Consider the following 21,494-nt stretch of genomic DNA (forward strand, 5'->3'; position numbering starts at 1 on the left):
CTGTGTTGTAGCCATGCCTGTGCCATGTACCCTGTTTATATGGACCTTGGCCTGTGCACTTCAGTCCCTGAGTTGACCTTGGATCTGTCTCATCACTGTGGACTTGCCTGGCAATCACTGGACTGTCGGCTGAACCTGATTCCCATCACCAGACCTGCTCTGTTCTTCTTGGTTAGGTATCGTGGGGCTGTGCCTCTGCCAATGTGGTCACTACCCCATCCTGCCTTCTGTTACCCTCCACTCACCTTCCTTCATGGAGCAGCCAGCCCTTGCTGCTTCCTCCCAGCTGACGCGCTGACTGATGCCTGTATCCCTGATATGTCTCGGGATTTTGCCTTGGCTGTCACCAACAGAGTGAAACCACAGTGGGAAGCAGCCTGCAGAGGACATATCGATCAGGCAGAACATAAAGGGAGAAGCTCTCACATATTATAATGCAAAGCAGGGATGGACAGCAGCATTCCTGCACGTATGTGCCACATGCCAAAATCTTACTGTGTGCTTCAGCTGGGAGGGCTGTTTCTCAAACTGAGGAAGGCCACGGGAAAGGTGAGTTTTAGGCAGATGGTGATAATGGCTCCCCAGGTCTCCTAACATGTCACTCTGGATGGGGCTTTGCTAGGTGTGGATTGGGATCCTATGAGAGCTGGAAGGGATGGTTCCAACGGCTGTGCTTCCACCCACAGCTGATGGCTATACAGTGAACCTCACAGCAACACACTCGGGGCCATTCTCAGTGAGGTTCAAGAGCCAAGGCTTGCTCACCGGTGATTGAAAGAAGGTGGTCTTGAGCTATCTGTTCCCAAGGTGGGCTGAGAACTGGTTGTATTCTCATGAATACCAAAAGACATGGGCTGTTTGTCTCAAAAACCCTACAAGCCTCCTTGAAGCCTCTGTCCGTGCCTCACTTTGTGAGCTCAGTGATCACATTGCAGCTTGTTGCTGAAGGTCTTGCAAAAGTGGCACTGAATTGTGTGTTTCACGCCTTTCTGGTCAGCCAGGTTAGGGTGGGTGCACTGAGGACTTTGCTGCTTGCTGTGGTGATGCAGGGAGTGCTGTACTGCTTTGGTGAAAGAGCACCTCTTGGGGCAATGCAGTGATTTAGCTGAAGGTAAGACTGTACCTGCGGGATAAGGTTGGGAGGTGCCAGGGGACAAGAGGCACAGTGCTTTGGGCTGGGCTGAAATGCCTCTGAAGAACAGGATGAACAAGTCTAGGCGTGCCAGAAATGCCCTGAGCTTTGTCTGTAATGATCCCAAGTGGCTGGGCTCTGCTGTTGAGTGTGTACCCTGGGCAGGTGGCTGGTGTTGTGATGAGCACTCTTCACCTTGCTTTAAGCTCTGTTGCTCAGGTGTTGCTACAGCTGATAGCAATACAAATCCCCACAGAGCCCAGCCCTGCCTAAGGAGCTGGGTAGTGCTTGGGGGAATGATGTTTTGCTGGCAGTGCTACTAGTGCTGACTGGCTTGAAGCCAGTGTCTGCATTTGTGGTATGGTATATGGAGGTACCTGTAAAGGGAATGATGTAGAAGCGTTGTTTTGACATCTCAAGGCTTTTAATAAAGTTTGGAGGTTTGCCTAGGCAAGATGAAGCTTGGCTACAAGACAGGCACTTTTGGGCAGTCAGATTTTAACTCAAATGCTCCTCACTACCGTTAACTTTGTATTATAAACCCATTCCAAATGCTGACTTGCTTGCCTCGTGCACAAATGGAAAAGAAACCATACAGAGTGGGCTGATTTCTGAGCAGCTGAAGGTTGAGTGTAGCTGCCAATGTGGTCCCCCAGCCTTTGCTATCCTCTCTTCCAAAGCACTTCTGGAGCCTTAGAGCACAAGATAGAGCCATAGCTTTGGGATGCAGTGTAGCATATGTGCCTTCTGGTGGGACTTCTATGAGAGCCCAGGGTGAGAGAGAGTGAGAGAGAAACGCGGTGCTTTGCCACTGCAAGGCCTTGTGCTTCTTACTGATTGGGCTTGAAGTCTTTGTGATGGTGGAGCAACGTGAGTGATGTAGATACAGAGAAGTGGAGAGCCAGTGAGATGGCGAGGTGGTTGACGTGGAGACACGGGATGTGCTGGCAGTGCTCACAGGGAATCTCACAGCTGTAGTGACCATGGATGAACTCAAATCCTCTGTTCCAATGTGTGATAGACTCCGGGGGCAGAAGTGGGAGGATTAGGGCAGAGATGTGGTTGGCTTTAGGTTCTGGTTGGGAAAGTCACGTGGGTGCAATAGGAGGATGGGAGTGGGAAGGATGTTTAGATGAAATAGAGCTTTTAGGAAAAGGAATTTTGCCCCGCTTTTTATACTAGGGCCAACCCCCACCCAACACACTGATCCCTGGGAGTCACCACAGCCTGCTGATGGATAGATACCATGGCTCAGGCAGCAAACCTGATATGAGTAATGCAAAAAGCAAGAAAACACTTCTCACAGTGGCACTGGGCTTCTTTCTTCCCCAGAGTCATCCCCTAGGGAAAGTGAGTCAAGTACACTTGCTAATATTTCAGGATATTTCGGTTGCCTAGTTTGCTCTCCTATTTGCCTCTGTAGGTAGGAGAGGGAGAGAATACAAGAATACAAAGAATAAACTTAAGGTTTCACTAATAGCCTCTGGGAACCTTTGCACAGAAACCTTGGTGACAGCCTGGGACCTGTCCTGGATAGTGCTGAGCCTCTTTCCCAAATACCCAAGGCTCTCAGCTCCTGCCCTGGGAGCCCTTGGCAGCCTGCTGTTTGCTCCCAGAGCAACGGGGTGCTCATACACAGCTTGCTTTGTTTTGTACTTCCTCTTCTCAGACCTGCAGTGTGTGGTAACAGCAGCAGGGAATTGGGATGGGCACGGGTGGAGGATTTTGGAGGAAATGGTGCAGTTTCACTTATTTATTTGCATGCTAAGCTCAGCAGAGCAGCAACAGCTTGGTGTGTGTGCTGGCTGCTGCACTTCTCTTCTTGGAGCTTGGAGTTGTTTGGCTCCCAGAGCTCTGAGACTGCTCTTGTGAGCAAGATTTGAATTTCTGCAGGTGTGCTGGGAATAGTCCAATCACCTCGTCTCGGCTGCTGGTCAGAGGAATTCATGGCTATTATATTTGGAAGCCAGGCAATGATTACAAATCAATGACTCCACTCCCGGAGTGATTCATCATTAACCGTGGTGTTTAGTTCCTTCCCTGGCTCTCTCCAACAGCAGCTCCCGTTCTTGTAGCATCTCAAGTGTCTTATTCATTTTAAATCATTGGATAGCTATGGCTGTAGCTGAGGAGTGGAAGGACAGATGCACTGAGACATGGTTGTGCAGCTAAGGGGAGGGAGGGTTCAGAAAGGGGGATGGAGCACCTTGAGGGTGAGCAGAGCTTGCCTTTAGGCTGGGGAGCAATGCTGCCAACAAGACCCAGGGCAGACCAGTATCCTCTCTGCTCCAGGGCTCTCCCTGATGTCCCTGCTGGGCTGGGCAATGGCCCATATTTTTGCCTGGCTGGGCACAAAGTGGGGTGGAAAGAAATAAAAACACCAACCTGTGCCCAGTTAGACAAAAGCAGGGGTTATTTAGCGGTCCAGTGGGGAGGTTTTAATCATCCCAAGCATCCCAGGACAGGTTATTCTTAATAATAATTTATAACACTTAGCACTTTTATGTGTTCTAAGCATTTTGCAGGCGTTAACCAGGGACTGGCACTATGGTCTCACCCAGGCCCAGCAGAGGGGCAGAAACTCTCCACAGCTTACCCTCATTCACCTGTGCACCTGCTCCCCTATGGCTGTATTCCAGCCCCTTGTCCTACCTCATGGTTTTCCTCTCCAATCTGAACTGTGTCCCTTATGCAGACTTGCTGTCAAATAGCAGCCATCCAGCCACTGTCCAGGGGACCGTGGCTATTTCACAGGCAGATACAGCAAATAATCACTGAAGCTAGGCAGGGAATTGGTCCCATGTCACAAATGAGGCAGCTGGCACGGATAGAATAGATAACTGGTGAGCTGGGAACATGTTTCCCAGCTCCAGCCTTCTCTTCCTGGCCTCTCGGTGATATTTTCAGGGCACAGCTTAGACTTCAGCATGTCCAGAGAGGCAGGGAAGCTAAAAGACATCCTGCCCCTCTGTACTCTCAGAAATGCCCCTTGGTTTGGATCTGGCTTATTCAAGATGGGTTGCCCACACAGGAAGCACAGCCAGGATTGCATCACAGCCTCAGGACCAGCCTCTGCTGGATTTGTTATCACTGTAGCCTTTGCTATCACCTACACACACTGCCAGGCTTTAATCTGGGGCTGGGATCTGCAGTAGCACACAGCAAGGTGACCCTGCACGCAGAGGCTGCAGCTGAAAGGTGGACTTTGCAGGATGCTGTAAAGCACTGTGTGAGATGCTGAGCTGAAAGACGAAGTGAAAAACACAGATCCACAAGCCTAATGCTGCTGCTGCCCCTGTGATCCTTCCCCCTTCCTGCACTCCCACTGTTGCTTGTGTTTCCCTTTGCACTGCTGCTGCAAGGGACTGAACAGTGGGAGCAGACACTCGGCTGGGGCCACAGAAGGGAAGATGCAGGAAGGAGAGGTGGGAAAACATTCTGGAGTTGACTGTATCTGTCACCTCCTAGAAGCTTGAAAGGTTTGAAAGAAACTGGTCTGCACATGGAACTGAAACCGAACCAAGGGGAATTCTCTGAGAGCACTAAGTGCTGGCCACCAGCTATTTAAAGCTTCCCATGCATCTGACATGCAGCTGGGCATAAAGAACGGGTATGCCTGCAGCTCGCACTGACACACCCTTGGCAGCTTTAAACTGGGCTTTGGAACACTGCCAGGTACAGCTGCAGCAGCTGGGAGGTCAGCGTGGGCTAGAAACCACCCAGGAAACCAGAGAATAGCTGGGCTACTTGATGAAAGAGAGGGCATGATTGGTGCCCCTATCAGCCCTAGCTAAACAGCAAGTGGGACCAGAGCCAGGGAATTCCAGGTTATTTCAGGAGCCAGCTAAGACTAGACAGGAACTGCAATCACAGTCTTGTGGAGAGACACACAGGACTATTGCACAACCTCCAGACGGGCTACCAACTTCTCATCAAGAATTCAAACTAGCCAAGAGATGCATCGGTGTGGAAATGACCCCTATAACATTCCTTGTTAGTCCTTCAGACAGGGCAAGTCTTCCTATACCATGTCTCCATTCCCCAGGAGGTCTGAAACCAGGGCTGTGAATGCCTGTAGGCACTAGAGGAACCCAGGTCCTCCCACAGGCTCCTGGCTGGTAGCATCCATACCCTGGCTTGGGTTGTCCTGTTCTCCCTCCTTCCACCCTCCATGTCCACACGGATCCTGCCTAAAAGAAGCTGCGGTCTTATTTCACTATGAATTCTATTTTCAGAGCATGTACCACATTTTAATAGGAAGCAAAGCATCTCAAACGCCTTCTTATTTCCTAGCACAACCTTCCCAACATCTGTACAGCACTCTCCTGGCAATGCCTGTGACTGCTTGTGTGAAAAAGTCCCATTAAAGAAGTGTTTTAGCACTGGACTTCGGTTTTGTTTTTCAAACTCTATTTGACAGGATGAACCAGTTGCTGCAAATCTCAGAGGCCCTCTGGCAGGCATTTCCAAGACTCCTGCCTGGCTGTAAGCTATTTGAGATCCTTCACACAGCAGTTTAACCCCCCTCAATGCTCCGCATTGGGAACCTCTCTCTAGTGCCTGATTGTGCACTGCAGAGACAGTTTTTTAAACTGCTTAGGCTGAATTTGGTTTTATGAAACTAATGCCAGGCTTTACTACTACGAGATAATTAGAGCAATTCCCTTTCTTCACTTATATTGCTCCCTTGAGTTATTTGCAGGCAGAATGCTTGTCCTTACTGAACCATCCCTTTTCACTCCACGCACTTTCCTCCTCATACTTGGGTTGCTTTCATCAACTAATAGTTGCTGCTGAGAATATCTGGGTCATTTTTCCACGCCTTTGACCTCCCTTTGGAAGCAGGATCATCTACAGACCCAAGAAATACCCCGTCCTGCTGAGGAGCAGGCAAAGGGGCACTCTGGCCATGCTGCCCTGGCCAGGGCTTGGAGAGTATTGCAGATCCCTGACTTATCCCTGCATGAATCCTGGGATCCATCTTGATGACAGCAAAGAGTAAAGGGACCAGGAGAGGAGGAAAAGCTGGCAGGTGTCCAGCTAGGTTATTCAGAATGGGCTGTCCACTCTGCTTTCAGTCTGTTTCAGTATTGCTAGATAACAAAATATAACATATTATTGACCAGATTCCACTTTCTCTGCCTCAAAACCGATCTTCGTGACTGCTGTGGGTTGTTTTCAATAGCTTTTGGCTTACAAGAGCTTTCTCTTTTTTTTTAATTAAAATTTAAAATCGTTAAAATTTTGATTAAATTAAACCAAACGGACTTTGTTCTCCACTGGAAGCTGTTTATGTAACATCTGTTTTAAATAAGTTTAAAACTCAGTCCATTCAACTGTGTAAAATAAAATGCTGAAATTACTATATCTATTGGGGTTTTTTTTGTTTTGTTTTGTTTTTAAATCAGACTGTTCCCCATTCACCTGACTTACTTCCCAGGCTCAAGCTTAGTCCTGTGTGCCCGATGCAGTCCAGGGGCAGCCTGCTGGATTGACATCTGCCTGATCCACACAGCTGGCAAAGACCGGGCAAAATCGTTTAAAACTAATTGTACAAATTGCTGCTTTTTCGGATTAAAAAGCATTAGTAAGCAGAATTTGCAGTGTTTTTGTTGGCATCAAACGCAGTGTGCTCTGTATCAGATCAGATAGCCGAACTTATGTGTGTTCCTGGGACAGTCCGAGCAGGGCTCCCTTCAGCCCCCGTCCCGTTTTCTCATCACCTCCCCTGCCTCCTCCTCCTCTTTATATATTCATGAGGCAGCACGGCCGGGGATAAATAAAAGCCGAGCGAGCCGGGGCGGCAGCACAGGAAGAGGAACTGTGAGCGCCGGCACGGATCCTGCCTCCTTATCTTTGCCGGGACAGTGCCGGTTTGCTGGAGAGATAACTGTTCCCTGCTCTCTCGGGCGGCAGCTGGATGAGCTCTGGATACGAGGAGGAGGCAAGCTAACAGTAAGTGAGTCAGTCTCACCAGGGATAAGATAACACCTTTGTTAGGATGTTTCTCTTTCAAAGTTCAGAGCCAGGCCTGATGTGAAGCTGCATCCACCCCCCCTCCCGCTCCCTTTCCAGCTGATTGCTCCCCCAGCACACCTTCATCTCGTGGGATCCACTGCTGGGGCCAAAGGTATCCCTGTGAGCCCACAGGTGGAGGAGAGCCTGGAAGCAGAAAACACATGCACATGCAGGAACTTTCTGTGTAATTCACAGGGGACCATTTCAAAATGTTGAGCCCTTCTCCAGCCTGTTTTGCTCTGCAGAGACTGGCGTGGAGGGCCACTAAAGCCTGGTGTTGAAGGATTATGTTGCAGTTGTGCTTTTCTGGGGAAGGGCAGAGCTCTCAGACTTCACATGTGCCTATCTCCTATGATCTCGTACTACTCCCATGGTCTAACTTTCATCCTCTTTCTTCTGGGATTGCAAAGAAGAGATACACCTCTATCACTGCAGAGGAACCTGGGGGGTTTTCTGCCCATAAATAACCCCTCTGAGAGCTGGATTGTACTGAAAGGGTACAACAAGGTCTTTTCTTGACTGTAGGGAATCAGGATCTGATTAGCTCAAGCCAAAGCCAAAAGCACCTCAAGTCCTATGGCCCCTGCTTCCCTTCCTGGGACACTATCAGCACAGCCAGGGCTTCATCACCAGCACCCCTTATTCAGACAGGGCTCTATCCCAGCTTGCAAGCAGAGTCCTGACCCCACCAATCCCCCGTTCCAGGGCTAGACCTTTGCCATGTTGCAGGTCTGTGTGATGTGCTGCCTGTCTGACCCAAGGTTCAATATCTGCTCATCACCCTCCCTGCAGTCTTGCTGTGTGCAATCAGCATCATGGAGAGTGTGCTAATGCACAGTCCTAAATGCAGGGGACAGTGGTACCAGGTGTTTCCCTCAGTACTGAGCATCCAGTTGGCCCATCCTGCAGAAGTTGTGTAACAACTTCATATCCCAAGGGCTCATTGCTCAGATGTCACTTCTCACCTCTGCTAATACTTCAATCTTTTCCCCTTTCCTAGGTGCAACTCTAACATGAAGCCCTCAGCTGGACAAGGTGTAAGGCTGGCATACCTCCTCCTGAGTTTGGCTCCTCTCTGCCTTCCCACCCCGCTCTGGAAGGACCGGGACTCCCTAATGCAGGAGGAGAAAGCCCGACAGACAGGGGGCAACTTGGTGCTGAGTAGGCAGGAAGAGCAGCTCAGTGCAAAGCTCGTAAACCTCAAGAAGAAGGAAGTTGCAACAGCCACAACTGCAGGACAGTTTCCTCCAAGCATGCACTTCTTCCGGGCCAAAAACCTCATTGATCAGAGCGTGATGTTCAGCATCTTAAAGCGCATGCCTAAAGGTAGGCTTGGCCTAAGGATTGCTCATCTTACCCATCCTTCTCTCACCTTCTGCTTCCTGTGGCTGAGCCAGGGCAAAGCATGAGATGTGCGAGGCAATCTTATGAGAGCTGTAAGTCGTGCTCCCTGGGTTCCAGGAAAAGCTCTGCCTCTGAGCTCAGGGACAGGGCAGGGGAAAGAGGAAAAGGGGGATGGATTGGATGAATACACATTTCCAGGAATTGTGGCATTTGGTTTAACTTACAATATGGATCCTTCAGCCTTTCAAGAGCGAAGAAAGGGCAGAGGAAGCACAGACAACAAGACATAACATCCACATTTGCTCAGCATGTTCCAGCCAGGGCCTTTCTTTTTCCCACATACACATTTCACGGATGTGCTACCAACCTTGACTTATTCCACAGCTTAGCCAAAAGTGCTGTATCTCCCAAAAAGACTTTCTGAGGGTGGTTCTGCAGCAGACCTGGAAAGTCAGGGGCACTAGAGGAGGAAGGGGCTACCTCCAGCACTGCAAGTTTCTTTGCTTGTTGTATACAAATCAAAGCCTGAGTACTTCCAGCACTTAAAGTAGGCTTGTAAAAGGAAGAGAGAGCAACTTTTTACATGGGTGGATAGTGACAGGACAAGGGAGAACAGTATTAAACTAGAAGAGTAGAGATTTAGATGTTAGAAAAAAAGTCTTTACTCAGAGGGTAGTGAGGCACTGGAACAGCTTGCCCAGAGAGTTGTGAATGCCCCATTCCGGGAAGTGTTCAAGGCCAGGTTGGATGGGGCCTTAAGCAACCTTCAGCACTTCTCCCTCCCAGTTTCTGCTGTGGGATGCAGATCCCTGTCTTGCAGCATCCTAATCTATTACTGTAAATGATTACTATGCCAGAAATGTCATTATCCTTTCATTGCCAAATTGAACACTAGAAAGAATTTAAAAGCACCCCTCCTCTTCACCTCCAGTGGGGTATCATTGATACCAAGTTGGAACCAAAACAGTTAACACTTTTCAACACAGGAGATATTAAAATGGGTTCTTGGAATCTTTGCAAGAGCCATAAGGTTTTAGGGCCAAGATCACATCTTTGTAGCTGTTTGAGTAGGATCTAATCTTGATAAGAGCCCCTGGGAGTTCCTGTTGTTTCAAGCACTATTGTCAGTTCTGCTGCTGTTCACATAGGAAAGAAGGTGACATTGCCAGCGAGAGGAGGGTCAGATCTAGACAGCTGCAGCATGGCCATTCTGTCACACTGGCTCTGCTGACAGCAGCAACCACAGTTCCTGAGCATCTTAACAGCCAGTCCCTCTGTCTGCACTGGGAGGTTATACACATTACAGTCTATATTAGATTAGTCCACTATAAAGTTTAGTCTTGAACTTTGTCTAATGCCAAATACGTACCAGTCTTCTGTCTTGTTCTTGCTATTCGTGTTCTCCCTTTACCCCTAAGGCCATCAAAGCTATTCTAACTATGAGGTCTCCCCTAGACTAATAAAACACATATCTAAGACTTCAGCTCTCACAGTATCTTCCCTTTACAAAGGTGAAGTTTAGTTCAAGCACCAATGGCCTAAGGAGTCTCTGCAAAAGGAGATATTTCAGCCCAATGAAACGATGAGGAAGGTGAGCATACAGACGATGCCTCCTGTGCCAGGAAGGCTGGCAGTTGCCAGCAAACTGCACAATAACAGAGTGTCCCAGAGGCCCTTTGTGTTGGCCAGCAGCAGCTGTACAATATAAGTGAGTATGCTTTTGGTAAGGCATAGCAGTAGATTGTACTTCTGCATCTGAGTGCAATTCCCCACTGTATCATGGTCTGGGATTTTGGTGTATGCCAGAGTTTCAGAGAGCTGAAAGAAGAGCCACAGACTGGCTGCAAAAATTGAAGCTGGGATTCAAACAGCTTAGATACAGAGCTTTGCTTCAGCTAGCATGGCTTGTAAACTGCTGCCTACTGTGTGAGTTCCTCTTTAAATCAGTGGGGCCTGAGCCAGCTCACAGCAAAGTCTGTCTGAAAGACCTTTAATAACTCGGAGCATTTTCCATCCCAGTGGAGAAGCAGAGCTCCCTATTGATTTCCCCCCTCCCTGTGCTCCCAGGGAGTTGTCACGCTCTGCCTGCCCAGTGTTTGATGTGGAGGGGGCCACATCCCCTAGCCCGGGGGAGGCAGAGCAGCCGCACACTCTTTGCTGGGAGAGGTCACTCACAGCCATCTAAAAGCTTTTCCAGATGCCCCTGGATGGGCAAACTCAAACTATTATCACATCAAATCTCGGCTCCTTCTTCTCAGCTGCCTTGACTCATTATTAGGACATACTTGTCCTCCCACCAGGTGCTGTCTTACACCTGCACGACTACGCCATGCTGAGTGTGGACTGGCTGGTGTACAATGCCTCCTACCTCCCCGACTGCTACATCTGCTTCACCCACGCGGGCACCGTCCGATTTCGCTTTTCCAAGCCGCATCCTCCTCACCCACTGCCAGCCCAGTGCTCCCAGTGGGTTTTGCTGGAGACTTACCGGAAACAGCTGCACAACGTGACCGAGTTTGACAACAGGTGAGTGAAGAGGGGTTGTAAACCTGCTGGTACTCCATGGCAGCACTGTGTAGCCAGCAGGATTATTTTGGTCCAACTGTCCCGTTCGCTTGCTGCTCTGGAAGTGGGGAACTCCATTTAGGACTGCTTACACAGAAAATACAAATAGTGATATAAGAGGTTGAAGGCTACAGCACTAAGTGCACCACAGTTAGAGACCATGAAAACTGAAGTTTTCTGCGTGCACTCACTCTGGTCATTTGCAGAGACACGCTGAGGACAGTGGTTTAAGTAGATTTGTGTGACCTGCCCCCACCTCTCCTCAGCACCCAGGCTGGATGTGCTCCCGGCATGGGACAGGGCTGCACGGTGCCTCATCCAGTGAGGTACCCAACAACTGGATGAGGAAAGCCAGGTAGCTGATGTACAGGCTCTCCCCAACAGCAGAAAAGGCATTTATAAAGTCATTGCCTTGATTTGGAGTAAGAAGTTGGGCAAACTACTTAAGTTAATTACTGCACTGGCAAAAAAACCCCAAAGCAGCCCAAAATAAAACCCAACCCAACCTCCCCCTCCACACACCAACCTTGTTTTCTGCAGGCTGTCTTTGAAACAGGACTGGCACCCACCACCCTGAAGCATGAGGCACTCATTCCCAACAGGACCCTCACTTAGGCAGCAGGAGCTGTGACTCACCATCCTGCCCTCAGACAAGGGGTTAGTCTCAGCCTGGGCACTGCCTGAGCCAACAAACCCCACTCAGGACCTCTGCCTGGTGGCACTCTTCCCTCCTCAACATCCTTCTGCTAACAGAGCTTCTCCCCTTACAGGCAAGGCCTCCTATAGCTGTCCAGGACCTCACACCTCAAATGGCTCCCCAGAGCATCACTCACCCTCTTGTAAAAGCGTCTCTCCTTGCAGGCATCTCCTGCCTTAACTGCTGGCAGCCTATTATCAGTACACAAGGCATTAGTTGGCTGCTCAGCAGCCACCTACCATCTAATCACTTACAGGTGGCTGGGAATAGCCTGGCTCCCCCTCCCACTGAATCATATCTGCCCATCCAGGGGCCATTGATCCCTGGACAAAGCCCTGCCTAAAAGGCCAGGAGGAAGCATACAGTTCTTCCTAGGGTGGGGGCTGGAGAGAGCACACTAAATAATGCATGAAGTCAGACACTGAGCGATGAGGACAAAGGAAAATATTGAGTAGACATCCGTTCAGAGGGCACTGCTGTCCGTGGCACTCCCGGGGCTGGGGTCTGCTAGAAAAAAATAGTATGGGATGTCATGTGATGAAAGAGTATCGCCATGCCAACACACAAGGAGAGGCTGGATTAAGGTGACACAGATGACCCTAATTACAGCATTTCCTAAGTGAAACTTGGTATGGTTTACTGTAGTGCCTCCCTCTTTAGGGAGGTTTTTTGTTCTTAAATAGAGACCTTTTAACTCTTAGGGAGCTGGTGTCCCCTCCACTTGGAAGCTGTCTGGTCTTTGTTCCCTACAGATCTGGAAAGGAGGTCAGGTTGGGAAGCTGAGGAGCTGCCAGACCTTTGGCATGATATTGCCTTCCCTTCTCAACAACAGCAAGGGGCAGGGCAGAGGAATCTGACTCTCCAGACTATCACCCACTCTCCCTCTCTTACAGAGGTACAGAAGAGAAGAAGAAAGTAATGCCAGACCCCAGACTCTTGACCTTGTATATCCTGAGGCTCAACTGCCCTGACACATCATGGATAAAATAAGATCTAGTGAGAAGTCACTTATCTATGTCTTCCAAAGAGAAAACTGGTTCCCCATTAGCTCCCTTCCACTTCTACAGGGAATGATGAGGAGGGAAAGATGACAGCACCAGCTCTTTTCAACCCCACCAGGAGACTCATAAATAATGTGCAAGAGATTGGATTTTGAAACAGCTTCACTTCCTTAGAGCCCAGGCAATTGCACTGGGTATTTAGAACTGTCTCAGGAGCAACCCTTAGTTGTATTTGTTTTCAGTTGTATTTCCACCTCTGTCTGGTTGAGGCTTGAGGCCCAGGCATCCTATGCACCTAGGAGACTGGAGCTGTGTATTATTTGGTTACCTCTGTTCCTGTTTGGAAACATGACTTGTTTTCAGAGGCAGTATTAGCACATTCCTCTTCTTTTGTGTTAGTTGTCTGTCTAGTAGTCACAAGTCAGAGCAGGACTTCAGTGTGTCAGGCACTGCACAGGAATACGAGACAGACCCTGCTGAAGGGGTCTCCCCAAATGTGGAGGAGAAACTGAGGCAGAGACCAATTAAGTGATTTTCCTCAGCAAACACGTGCCAGAGCAAGTACAACTTTGGATCTCTCACATCCTGGGTGCTCACTTATTCATTTGAGTAGGTTGTCCTTCATTTCTTGCCCTTCCGTGCTCATCACCACAAAATCACAGAGGAGTCATTGCGCATAATGTGCAAACACACGGACAAGAGCCATGTTGAGGCACTTCCCCTCCTATTTTCATCTAATCCCTGGGTACTAGTCTAGGGGTTAGGAATGTTTTTGGCTGTCTGGAAATAGGTCTCTAGCCAGGAATAGGCCCCAATCTGTTCTGCTTCTCAGTTTCTGGAAACTCTCCCAGTCTCTTGAACATGTGCATCCCAGGCTACCTCTTTCCTGCGCTCCTCTTTGCCCTTGAGCACTGACAAGCTGAGAGAAAGCAGATGTCAGAGGAAAGAACGGATGGACAGTTGGGTGGTTTCAAGGAAGTGTCAAGGGAATATGGCAGCAGGGAAAGGCTCTCGTGCAAGACAGAGTGGATCAGCAAATGTGAAGGGAATAATGGAAATGTTTTTGAGAAGCTGCACCTCCTTCATCTTCCAGCATTCCTTGACCTGGAAGGGGTGGGAGAAAGAGGTATCTGCATTACATTTTTGCTGTTTGTGTTTTTAGGGACATATACATATTTGTGTGTGTGTGTGTGTGTGTTTTGGAAGGAAGTGTTATTGCTTGTTTCCCTCAAAAGAAGGTCTAATCATTCCTATTCAAAACACACATGTCTCATGGGCCAAGACCCTGGAGTATTGTGTTACTGGTAAGCTTCCAAAAGGATGCTATTAGGAGAGCCAGGAGACCATGGGCCAGGAGACAGTGAGAGGAAGGGAATTTTGCTTTGAGACTTAAAAGAAAAAAAACAATCCTCACTTATTTTCTCCTCAGTCCTTTACGATACAGGAGAATGCCATTTTTTTTCCCTCAAGATGCAGCATAATGGCTACCATCTCTAAAGAAAGAGCATGCCCCTAGATATTTAGGGAAACAGCACTGACATTCCAGATATCTGTAAAATACCACCGCACACCCCCCGCCGGCAGCCCGAGGATTAAGGCCGTGCCCGGCAGCGCAGCTCCGCCGGCCCAGCGGAGCTCTCCATCACCAGGATGAAGTCATCTGTGAGGGAGCCGACACCGCGGCTGAGGCTGCGGGGACAACTCCCCTGGGCACCAGCGGCTGCCCAGACCACCATCACCTTCCCCTCCATGTCCTCTGACTGCCTTATCTCACAGAAAAATAGGGCAGTGTGTGCATTATGAGGGGGGGGGGGGGGAAGAGAGAATAAAAATCTGCTACAGAAACAAAGCACTCCACTCCCTCTACGAGTCTCCCCTTGGGGAGAAGAAGAGGGGATGAGAGAGCAAGAGAAAACGAACGAACCACATGTGACAGATGTTAGTCACACTATTTAATGCACCACTGGAAGACATTTAGATACTACAGTGAGGAGAGGGGCATAATTACCCATCGAGAATAGAAAAAGAAGCAGGAAAAGGAATCCCTTTAAAAACAAGGCAACACCACCATTCGCTCCTTGCATTCTATAGCACAGGAAACTGGGGGAAAAAACAGGAAAAGAGAAAGCAAACCCACAGTTGAAAATAAATAATCCATAGCTGGTCATTTTAGCTGTACCCCTTTGGGCATATCCATTGCAATAGCATTGTTTGGTGCATATATGACATGACATGGAAGGCTATTTGTAGTCTGCACCTGATCACTGGCAAAGGCCCATTCCAGAAAAGAAGGAAAAGATGCATTTATGAAGTTTTACTTCATCTGCATGAGCTACTGATGGCAAAAGCCCCTGAACCCTTAGGAGATTATATGGTTATCAGGGATGGATAACTATTATGCAATAAATCTTCAACAGTTGTAGGGATCAATAATCAGTCTCAAAGGGAAGGGGATTATAAAGAAAAGTACAGTTTGATTTATGTGCCTTTAGGAGCAGGGTGGTGTGGGGATTTATTGCTGTTTCTAGCCCAAGAGCACAGGCTAAGTAAACAAGCACAAGTTTGTACAGCTAGATTTAAAGACAGGGAGCGGAGCCCTGCGCCCGCTCATTGCTGGAGGAGCCGAGTTCTCACAGGACAAGGGGAGAAAGTGGTGGGAGCCCGACTAACCGCCCGTCCTTATCTGAAACGAAGCTGCACGGAGTGGCGAGAACGGGCTTGCACGGCCTTTTGATCCACGGGGAGGTTTTTCCCTCAGTGCTTGCAGGGCTGGTGGGAACAGCCCCACTCGGCTCTTGGCTCCGGGCAGGTGCTCTCTGCTGGCGTGTGCAGCTGGAGGGGAGCTGCCCTTCAACCAGGAGGGAAGTGGAAAAGTCTCTTTTCCCCAGCTCTTCCCAAACGAAACTTCCTCTCCTCTCCCTGACGAGCGGCAGCACACCCTTTCTGCCGGTGGCTGGCCTCCACTGCAGCTCGGGCAGCTGGATCAGCACCTCCAAGATGCTCCTGGCTCCTGCATTCCTGGTTTCTAGGGTGATGCTGCGGTGTCTCCCACTGCTGCATGCTCCCCGCTGCCCACCCCTTCCATGGTCCAGCTCAGTCTCCTCTGGTTGCATGGATTACTGAACAGTAGCTGGGGTTGCCCAGTGTCCTGTGATAATGGCACCAAAGCCCCTATTGTAATGCATGGAAAGGCAGAGCCGAAGTTGCTGTGGAAACCTTAACTCTGAATTTTCCTGACTGTTGAGCATTTAAAATCTCATCCTTAACAGAGTATGAGCGTCTCTTTATGAACAGTTTTGCTTCTAAAATTGTTCCTGGCAAAGAAATTAACAGAGTGAGGAAGAAAGGAAACTGCAGCCCCTGGAAGAGCACCCTTAGAGAGTGAAACAGCAGGCAAATCCTGGGGGAATGGGCTCTGTTTTATGGGCATGGTGGAGGGACTCCAAAGGCATATCTCTGTCCAGGATGTCTTAGTTTATGAGTTTGGACCAGATCACATTTTACATCTGTAGCGGGGGGTGGTGCTAATACAGAAGCGTCCTGGACGAAGATAATAAGACCACAAATCAAACCCACACCTCCCATATAACAGAGCAGAACACTGCATGAGGACGGAGGCCAAGACATCAAACACAGAACATTATTAAAGATCAGTAGCTGTTATTGAGGGGAAACAATATACTGGGATGAAAGCTGAAGCATGGCTGAAGGTATTTCTATCTGAACCTGCTTAGCCCCTGCCACGAGATAAGCTCCAGGCCTGGCCTAGCTGGTGAGCCCACCCACCTGCAAGCAAACAGCTCTACAGTTTGCTGCAATGCCTTCCATTTTTCCACCCAGGAATGAAGTTAATCACCTCTATACTGCCATTTAGACTTTGCCCTGAGAAATTTATTATGAACTCCTCTTCAGGTGACCACCAGCTTTGCCAGAGGCAAGGCTTCAGGTGGGATGAAGGCTATCAGCTTGTCAGAGGATGATGTTGTGGCACAGATGCTCACTCTGTCCTAAATGCAAGCTGTCACTCACAATTAGATAATCTTGCAATTACTGGCTCCCTTAAACTCTGCTTGATAACACTGCCCACCGTCTCTCTGGATTTCTGAAGGAAGTTTGTATGCCAGCTGAGTTTATGGAGGAAACAGTGGGAGTTTCCATCCCACTAAGGAAAAGCCAGGACCTTCTTGTCAGCTGTTTCCCTGAAGAAGGTATCAGCAAGGCAGGCAGGCAGGGTGTCAGGGTTGGTCCACTGGTGGGGGAAAATGATTTGTGATTCACAATTGTTTTCCCCCAGCTTTTTTTAGATGGCATATTTTGACAACACGAAGGTACCAGGACAACTTATGAGCTCAATAAGCAGGTTGGTGGTGGCCCAGTACATGGCATCTCCTGGAGACTCAGTCTGCCTTTAGGTGGTGAACAAAGGGCCAAGTGTCATAACATTTTACATGCACTGAAAGTGCTTGGGGGAATGTATTGTCTGCAGGAGTAATGTACATGCCTACTTTGGGAGTAAGGATATCCCTGGGCAGCAGAGTGCAATTCTTGTGATATAAAAGCACCATACTTGCTTTTGTAACCCCATTACTCCGATTTTGTCCTTGAAAAAGGGAGGGGCAGGTTTTGAACACCTAGTCTTACCCTGCTTACAGCTCAACACGTCTTGTATGACTTCTGTACCAGCTATTAGAACAGTAAATACAGGTGGCAGAAAAATGACCTGAATGCTTTCTAGTTGCACCAGTTGCTGTTACAACTGTTGTACTGCAGTGCCAACAGGCTCTGAGTTAGATTTTGGGCCCCTGTTGTGGCAGGAAGGGCTTTGCACCTTCTCTTGGTCCTGCCCAGGGAACATGTGCCTCCTTCAGCACAGCCGCTGCCCTGCTGCTCCCCAGAGCATGAGAGAGGGAGAGTGTCATGTGCACAAAGCTTGGTCTCTGACAATGAAAGTCACACCTATCCTGGAGGAATCTATTTCCTCCTGTACCCAACACTCAGCTGCCAGCTGGTGGCTTTTTGCATGCTGAAAGCCAGTTGTCCTGTTTGTTCTCCTCATTCTTTCTCTTTTCCCTTCTCTACAGCTTGCTGAGAAACCTGACCCTGGTGACAGATGCCCCTGAGCAGGCCTACCCTTCTCAGGCTTTCATTTGGAAAAGATTTGAAGAAGTCTTTCTCATTGCCTCTGGACTTATCTGCTATGCACCTGTGTTCAAGGCCTATTTCTACCAGGGGCTGCTGGAGCTCTATGAAGATAACGTGCAATATGTCGAGATAAGAGCTATCCTGCCTGCAGTACGTATTTTTTGGCCTCTCTAGTATTCTTTTAAATCCTCATTTCTCCATAACTTTTCTCAAGCCCTATCTTGAATTTAGTTTTTGGATGTTTGCATACCTGCCCTTCTAAGGATGCTGGAAAACCTGGATCATATTCAAAGGTCTTTGTTGGAGATTTGCATAGGCAAGGGCTTGAAAGTGAGACATGCTTTGTTCTTAATGGCTAAGGGAGATACCTACTGTGGCATCAGCACAAAACTGCATTGTACAGTCTGACTGGGAGCTGTGTCAAAATCTTGCTTATTGGGAAGATGTATCTCAGCTTTGTCTGCACCAGAATCACCTGTTCTATGGCAGCTATTCTCGAATAATTTCCTGTCTTGCATACAGACTCATCCTGGGATAGTTATGTTATTTTAAATCCTCAGCTTATTTCAGAATGATTTCTCTGAATAGGCTCAATAAATTGGCAAAGCACTGTCTTGCACAGTTTGCAGACAACCTAAAATTTTGGCTATGTATTTGAAGCATGAACTGCTCCTTTCATTGCCCCTAACACTAAAATCTACTGGAAATGGTTTAGGCCGTTCTCCCTGTGTGTCACCCAGAGCTGGTCAGAATATCCTACAAAGCCACTCTGCCCTAATGCCTTCCCAAGCAGCAGCAGACCACACCACTGTTCTTTGGCTGTGTAACAGTTCCCACTTTCCCAGAGAAAATTTCGACACTGCAGGCACACCTTTCCCATACAGTCCTCCAGCCCAGCTCCAAGAGGGGTAGCGTGGAGTTGGGAGTTCTGTCAGATGCCTTACCAAAGCAAACAAATCAGGGCTGCTGCTCCTCACTACACCACCTACCTCCATGTTCTTAACTGTCCATTACAACAGGAATGAAGCTGCTGTACAAGGTTCATCCAGAAGCATCTGAAGGACAAGGAGGTGGTGGTAGGTTGTACATGGGAATGCAGGTATCAGTTTGCTGCTGGTGCCACGGCATCCAGTGGATTCAGTAGCCATGCTGATGTCCTGCTGGTGGCTTAACTCCTTAATGTGCCTGCCAGCATCTTCCATAAATCCCTGCCCTTGCATGCAATGGCTGGGGGGTTCCAGCCAGCTCCAGATGAATGTCTGTGCCCCGGCAACCACCTCTGCTGTCGGGCAGGCCTCCACAGCCACCTCCACCAGCACACAGGCAGGTGCTGTGACAAATTTGGAGGCTGATCTGGCTTTGTCCCAACAGCTGGGGAGCAGGGCTGCTGACCCTGCCCTGTTGAGGCTTGGGCTGGCCCCACAGCAAGACAGGGCTCGGTGTCAGGGCTTCAGGCTGCCACTCAGTCGTGTCTGAGATGAGAAGAGTGTTTTGACAAGGTTAAAAAAAAAAAAAGGAGGGGGAGAAGACCACAAAGCTTACGTGTATCTTACTTTGCTGAGGGTTGTCATAAGGCAGTTGCTCTGAACTCAGTCACCATCTGTCTTCGGGGTACCTCAAAAGAGAAAATAACAGCAATGTCAAAATGCCTGTGCTGTGAGACAGCGCAAGCACTGGCATCCCCCCAGGTCACACATGTTTCTGGGCCAAGAGAATCTGCGTGGGCCTGACTGGAAAATACCCTGCCTTTACCATCAGCCCTTAGACACGGTTGTAAAGTCTTTTGAAGGGAGGCTTGGCAGGGAAGATTTGCTTCCCATCCAGCTCCTAATGCTGGCTGCCGACGTGGGAGCCTCCAGAGCCCCGGGGCTTGCTCACACCCAGCAGCTCGGTGTGCTGTGAGGTACAGGCAGGCTGCCTGCAGCCCAGGTACCACAGTGAGGGATGCCAGGAGCTGCAACTGCCCTGGACTGGAGTGCAGCATGGGCAGGGAAGGAACAACCGGGCTGAAGCTGGGATGAGAGGGAAGGGAAACACTTTGCTGTTTTAGTCAAGGTGAGCAGGGTGTGACAAGAATAACAAGATGCTCGTGTGGCTGGAGATCCTCTACAAGGCTTGGACAACAGCACTGACACTGCAAAACCTCTCCTTGCAGCAAAGCCTGCCAGAAGCGGCCCCTGAAGAAAAGTAAATGAACGCTGGGATTAAGTGTGAAAGGGCAAACATTGTGGAAAAGCCCCCCAAGCCCAGCTGTGTTTGCAGATTCAGCTGTGTAAAGTCTCACATTCCCATGGGCTGCAGCTGGGGAAGAGTTCCCTCTGAGCATCTGCAGCTGCCCCACGGCTGCTGGTGCCTACAAGGGGGTCAGCACAGCGCGGGGGCTTAGTGAGGCTCATCACTGCAAGGGGCAGCATCAGGCAGAAGTAAGGAGCAGCTGAGGAGTGGAGGAAAAGGGTAAAAGAGAAAAGAATGGTGAGAAGAGAACTGAGGGATTCAGCCACCGTTGAGTGAGCAACTCCAGGCAGGGCTTTTGTGCGTTAGTATCACTGGGGCATTCAGTGCCTACACCCCCGATGAAATCAGGGCAAAAGCCCTGAGTACAGCCTTGGTAGTGAGGAATCCCCAGAGTAAGCTGATGAAACAGAGTATGCCAAAAGAATTATTCTTCCCAGTTTGCTGCCAGAGAACTGAGAAGGCATGGGAAGACTAAATGACCCTCTCAAGGTCATGGAGCGAACCTCTGGCAAAGGGGAGCAGAAGCCCAGCCCAGCTGGTAGCTTATGGAACTCAGCCCTTGCGTGCCTTGGGGCTGCCTTGGCTGACAGACTGCCACCGCAAGGCACAGTGTGTGAGCCGCCAGACGGCTGGACAAAACACTCCAGCATTTGATACAGACGTGAGTAAGAGGTCATGGTCTCCTCTGGGTACTCAAGGGCACTTGCTTGCGGTGTCTGAACATGGAGAAACTTGTTTCTTATATCACATAGGAGGGAGGAAAACCATTCCTTGGTTCTTGCCAGCTGGTAAAGGCTTCAAGAAGAAAGTATTCTGCACAGGTTTAGCTGGGTTTTTTTTTTCCTGCCCTGTTCCTAGGACCATAACACATTGTTTCTTCCAAGGTTTTCTTCAGTTCATTTCTCCCACCTTCCAGTAAAACATCTCTTCTAACTACTGCTTGTGATGTGCTTTTCATCCTGCAGGTGTATGAACTGGATGGCACCCGGCACAATAAATCATGGTCTGTGGCAACCTATCGGGAAGTGACCAGGCAGTTTGTGAAGGAGCACCCTGACTTTGTTGGAGCCAAGATTATATTTACAGCACACAGGTAGACAGAGGCTGTGCAGGGCTAAGAGCGGCCCTGCGTGGCCGGCTGTGCTGGGAGGGAGGGGGCCAGGCCAGGAGAAGCAGTGCTGAAGTGCCACAGTTGGTTAGCAAATGTCCACGTGCGTTGTCAGACCCGGGGTGTTGACTCCCGAGGCATTCCCTGGCATGTGCAAAAGGCTGAGGGTGAGAAATCATCTATATAAGTCTGCGTACGTGCGAAGTGAGCAGGGTTAGCTCACGGTGTGCGCCAGAGGACGGGAGTCCGTGA

At 49.3% G+C, this 21,494-nt stretch overlaps 1 protein-coding gene and 1 long non-coding RNA gene across 3 annotated transcripts in view; one reads left to right on the forward strand and one right to left on the reverse strand.

Annotated features, from left to right (window-relative positions):
- Nucleotides 1-21,494, forward strand: part of ADA2 (adenosine deaminase 2) — a 51,746-nt gene that overhangs the window by 22,570 nt on the left and 7,682 nt on the right. Inside the window, exons 1-5 of one of the 2 annotated variants that reach the window (XM_064654550.1) lie at nt 6,904-7,087; nt 8,151-8,476; nt 10,795-11,020; nt 17,839-18,049; nt 21,100-21,227. In XM_064654550.1, the coding sequence (XP_064510620.1) occupies nt 8,164-8,476; nt 10,795-11,020; nt 17,839-18,049; nt 21,100-21,227 (878 nt within the window). In that variant the 5' untranslated portion in view covers nt 6,904-7,087; nt 8,151-8,163. Of the gene's footprint in view, nt 1-6,903; nt 7,088-8,150; nt 8,477-10,794; nt 11,021-17,838; nt 18,050-21,099; nt 21,228-21,494 lie in introns of those variants that run through there. The other variant, XM_064654549.1, reaches the window with a different exon arrangement.
- The window catches only part of LOC135414150 (uncharacterized), a 27,912-nt gene continuing 6,418 nt past the window's right edge, over nt 1-21,494 (reverse strand). The window contains exons 2-3 of the long non-coding RNA XR_010430599.1: nt 19,453-19,514; nt 1-377 (exon numbers count right to left, since the gene is read on the reverse strand). This is a non-coding gene — a long non-coding RNA (uncharacterized LOC135414150). The remainder of the gene's footprint in view (nt 378-19,452; nt 19,515-21,494) is intronic.

This window comes from Pseudopipra pipra, chromosome 5, assembly GCF_036250125.1.
Source record: "Pseudopipra pipra isolate bDixPip1 chromosome 5, bDixPip1.hap1, whole genome shotgun sequence".
Lineage (NCBI taxonomy): Eukaryota > Metazoa > Chordata > Aves > Passeriformes > Pipridae > Pseudopipra > Pseudopipra pipra.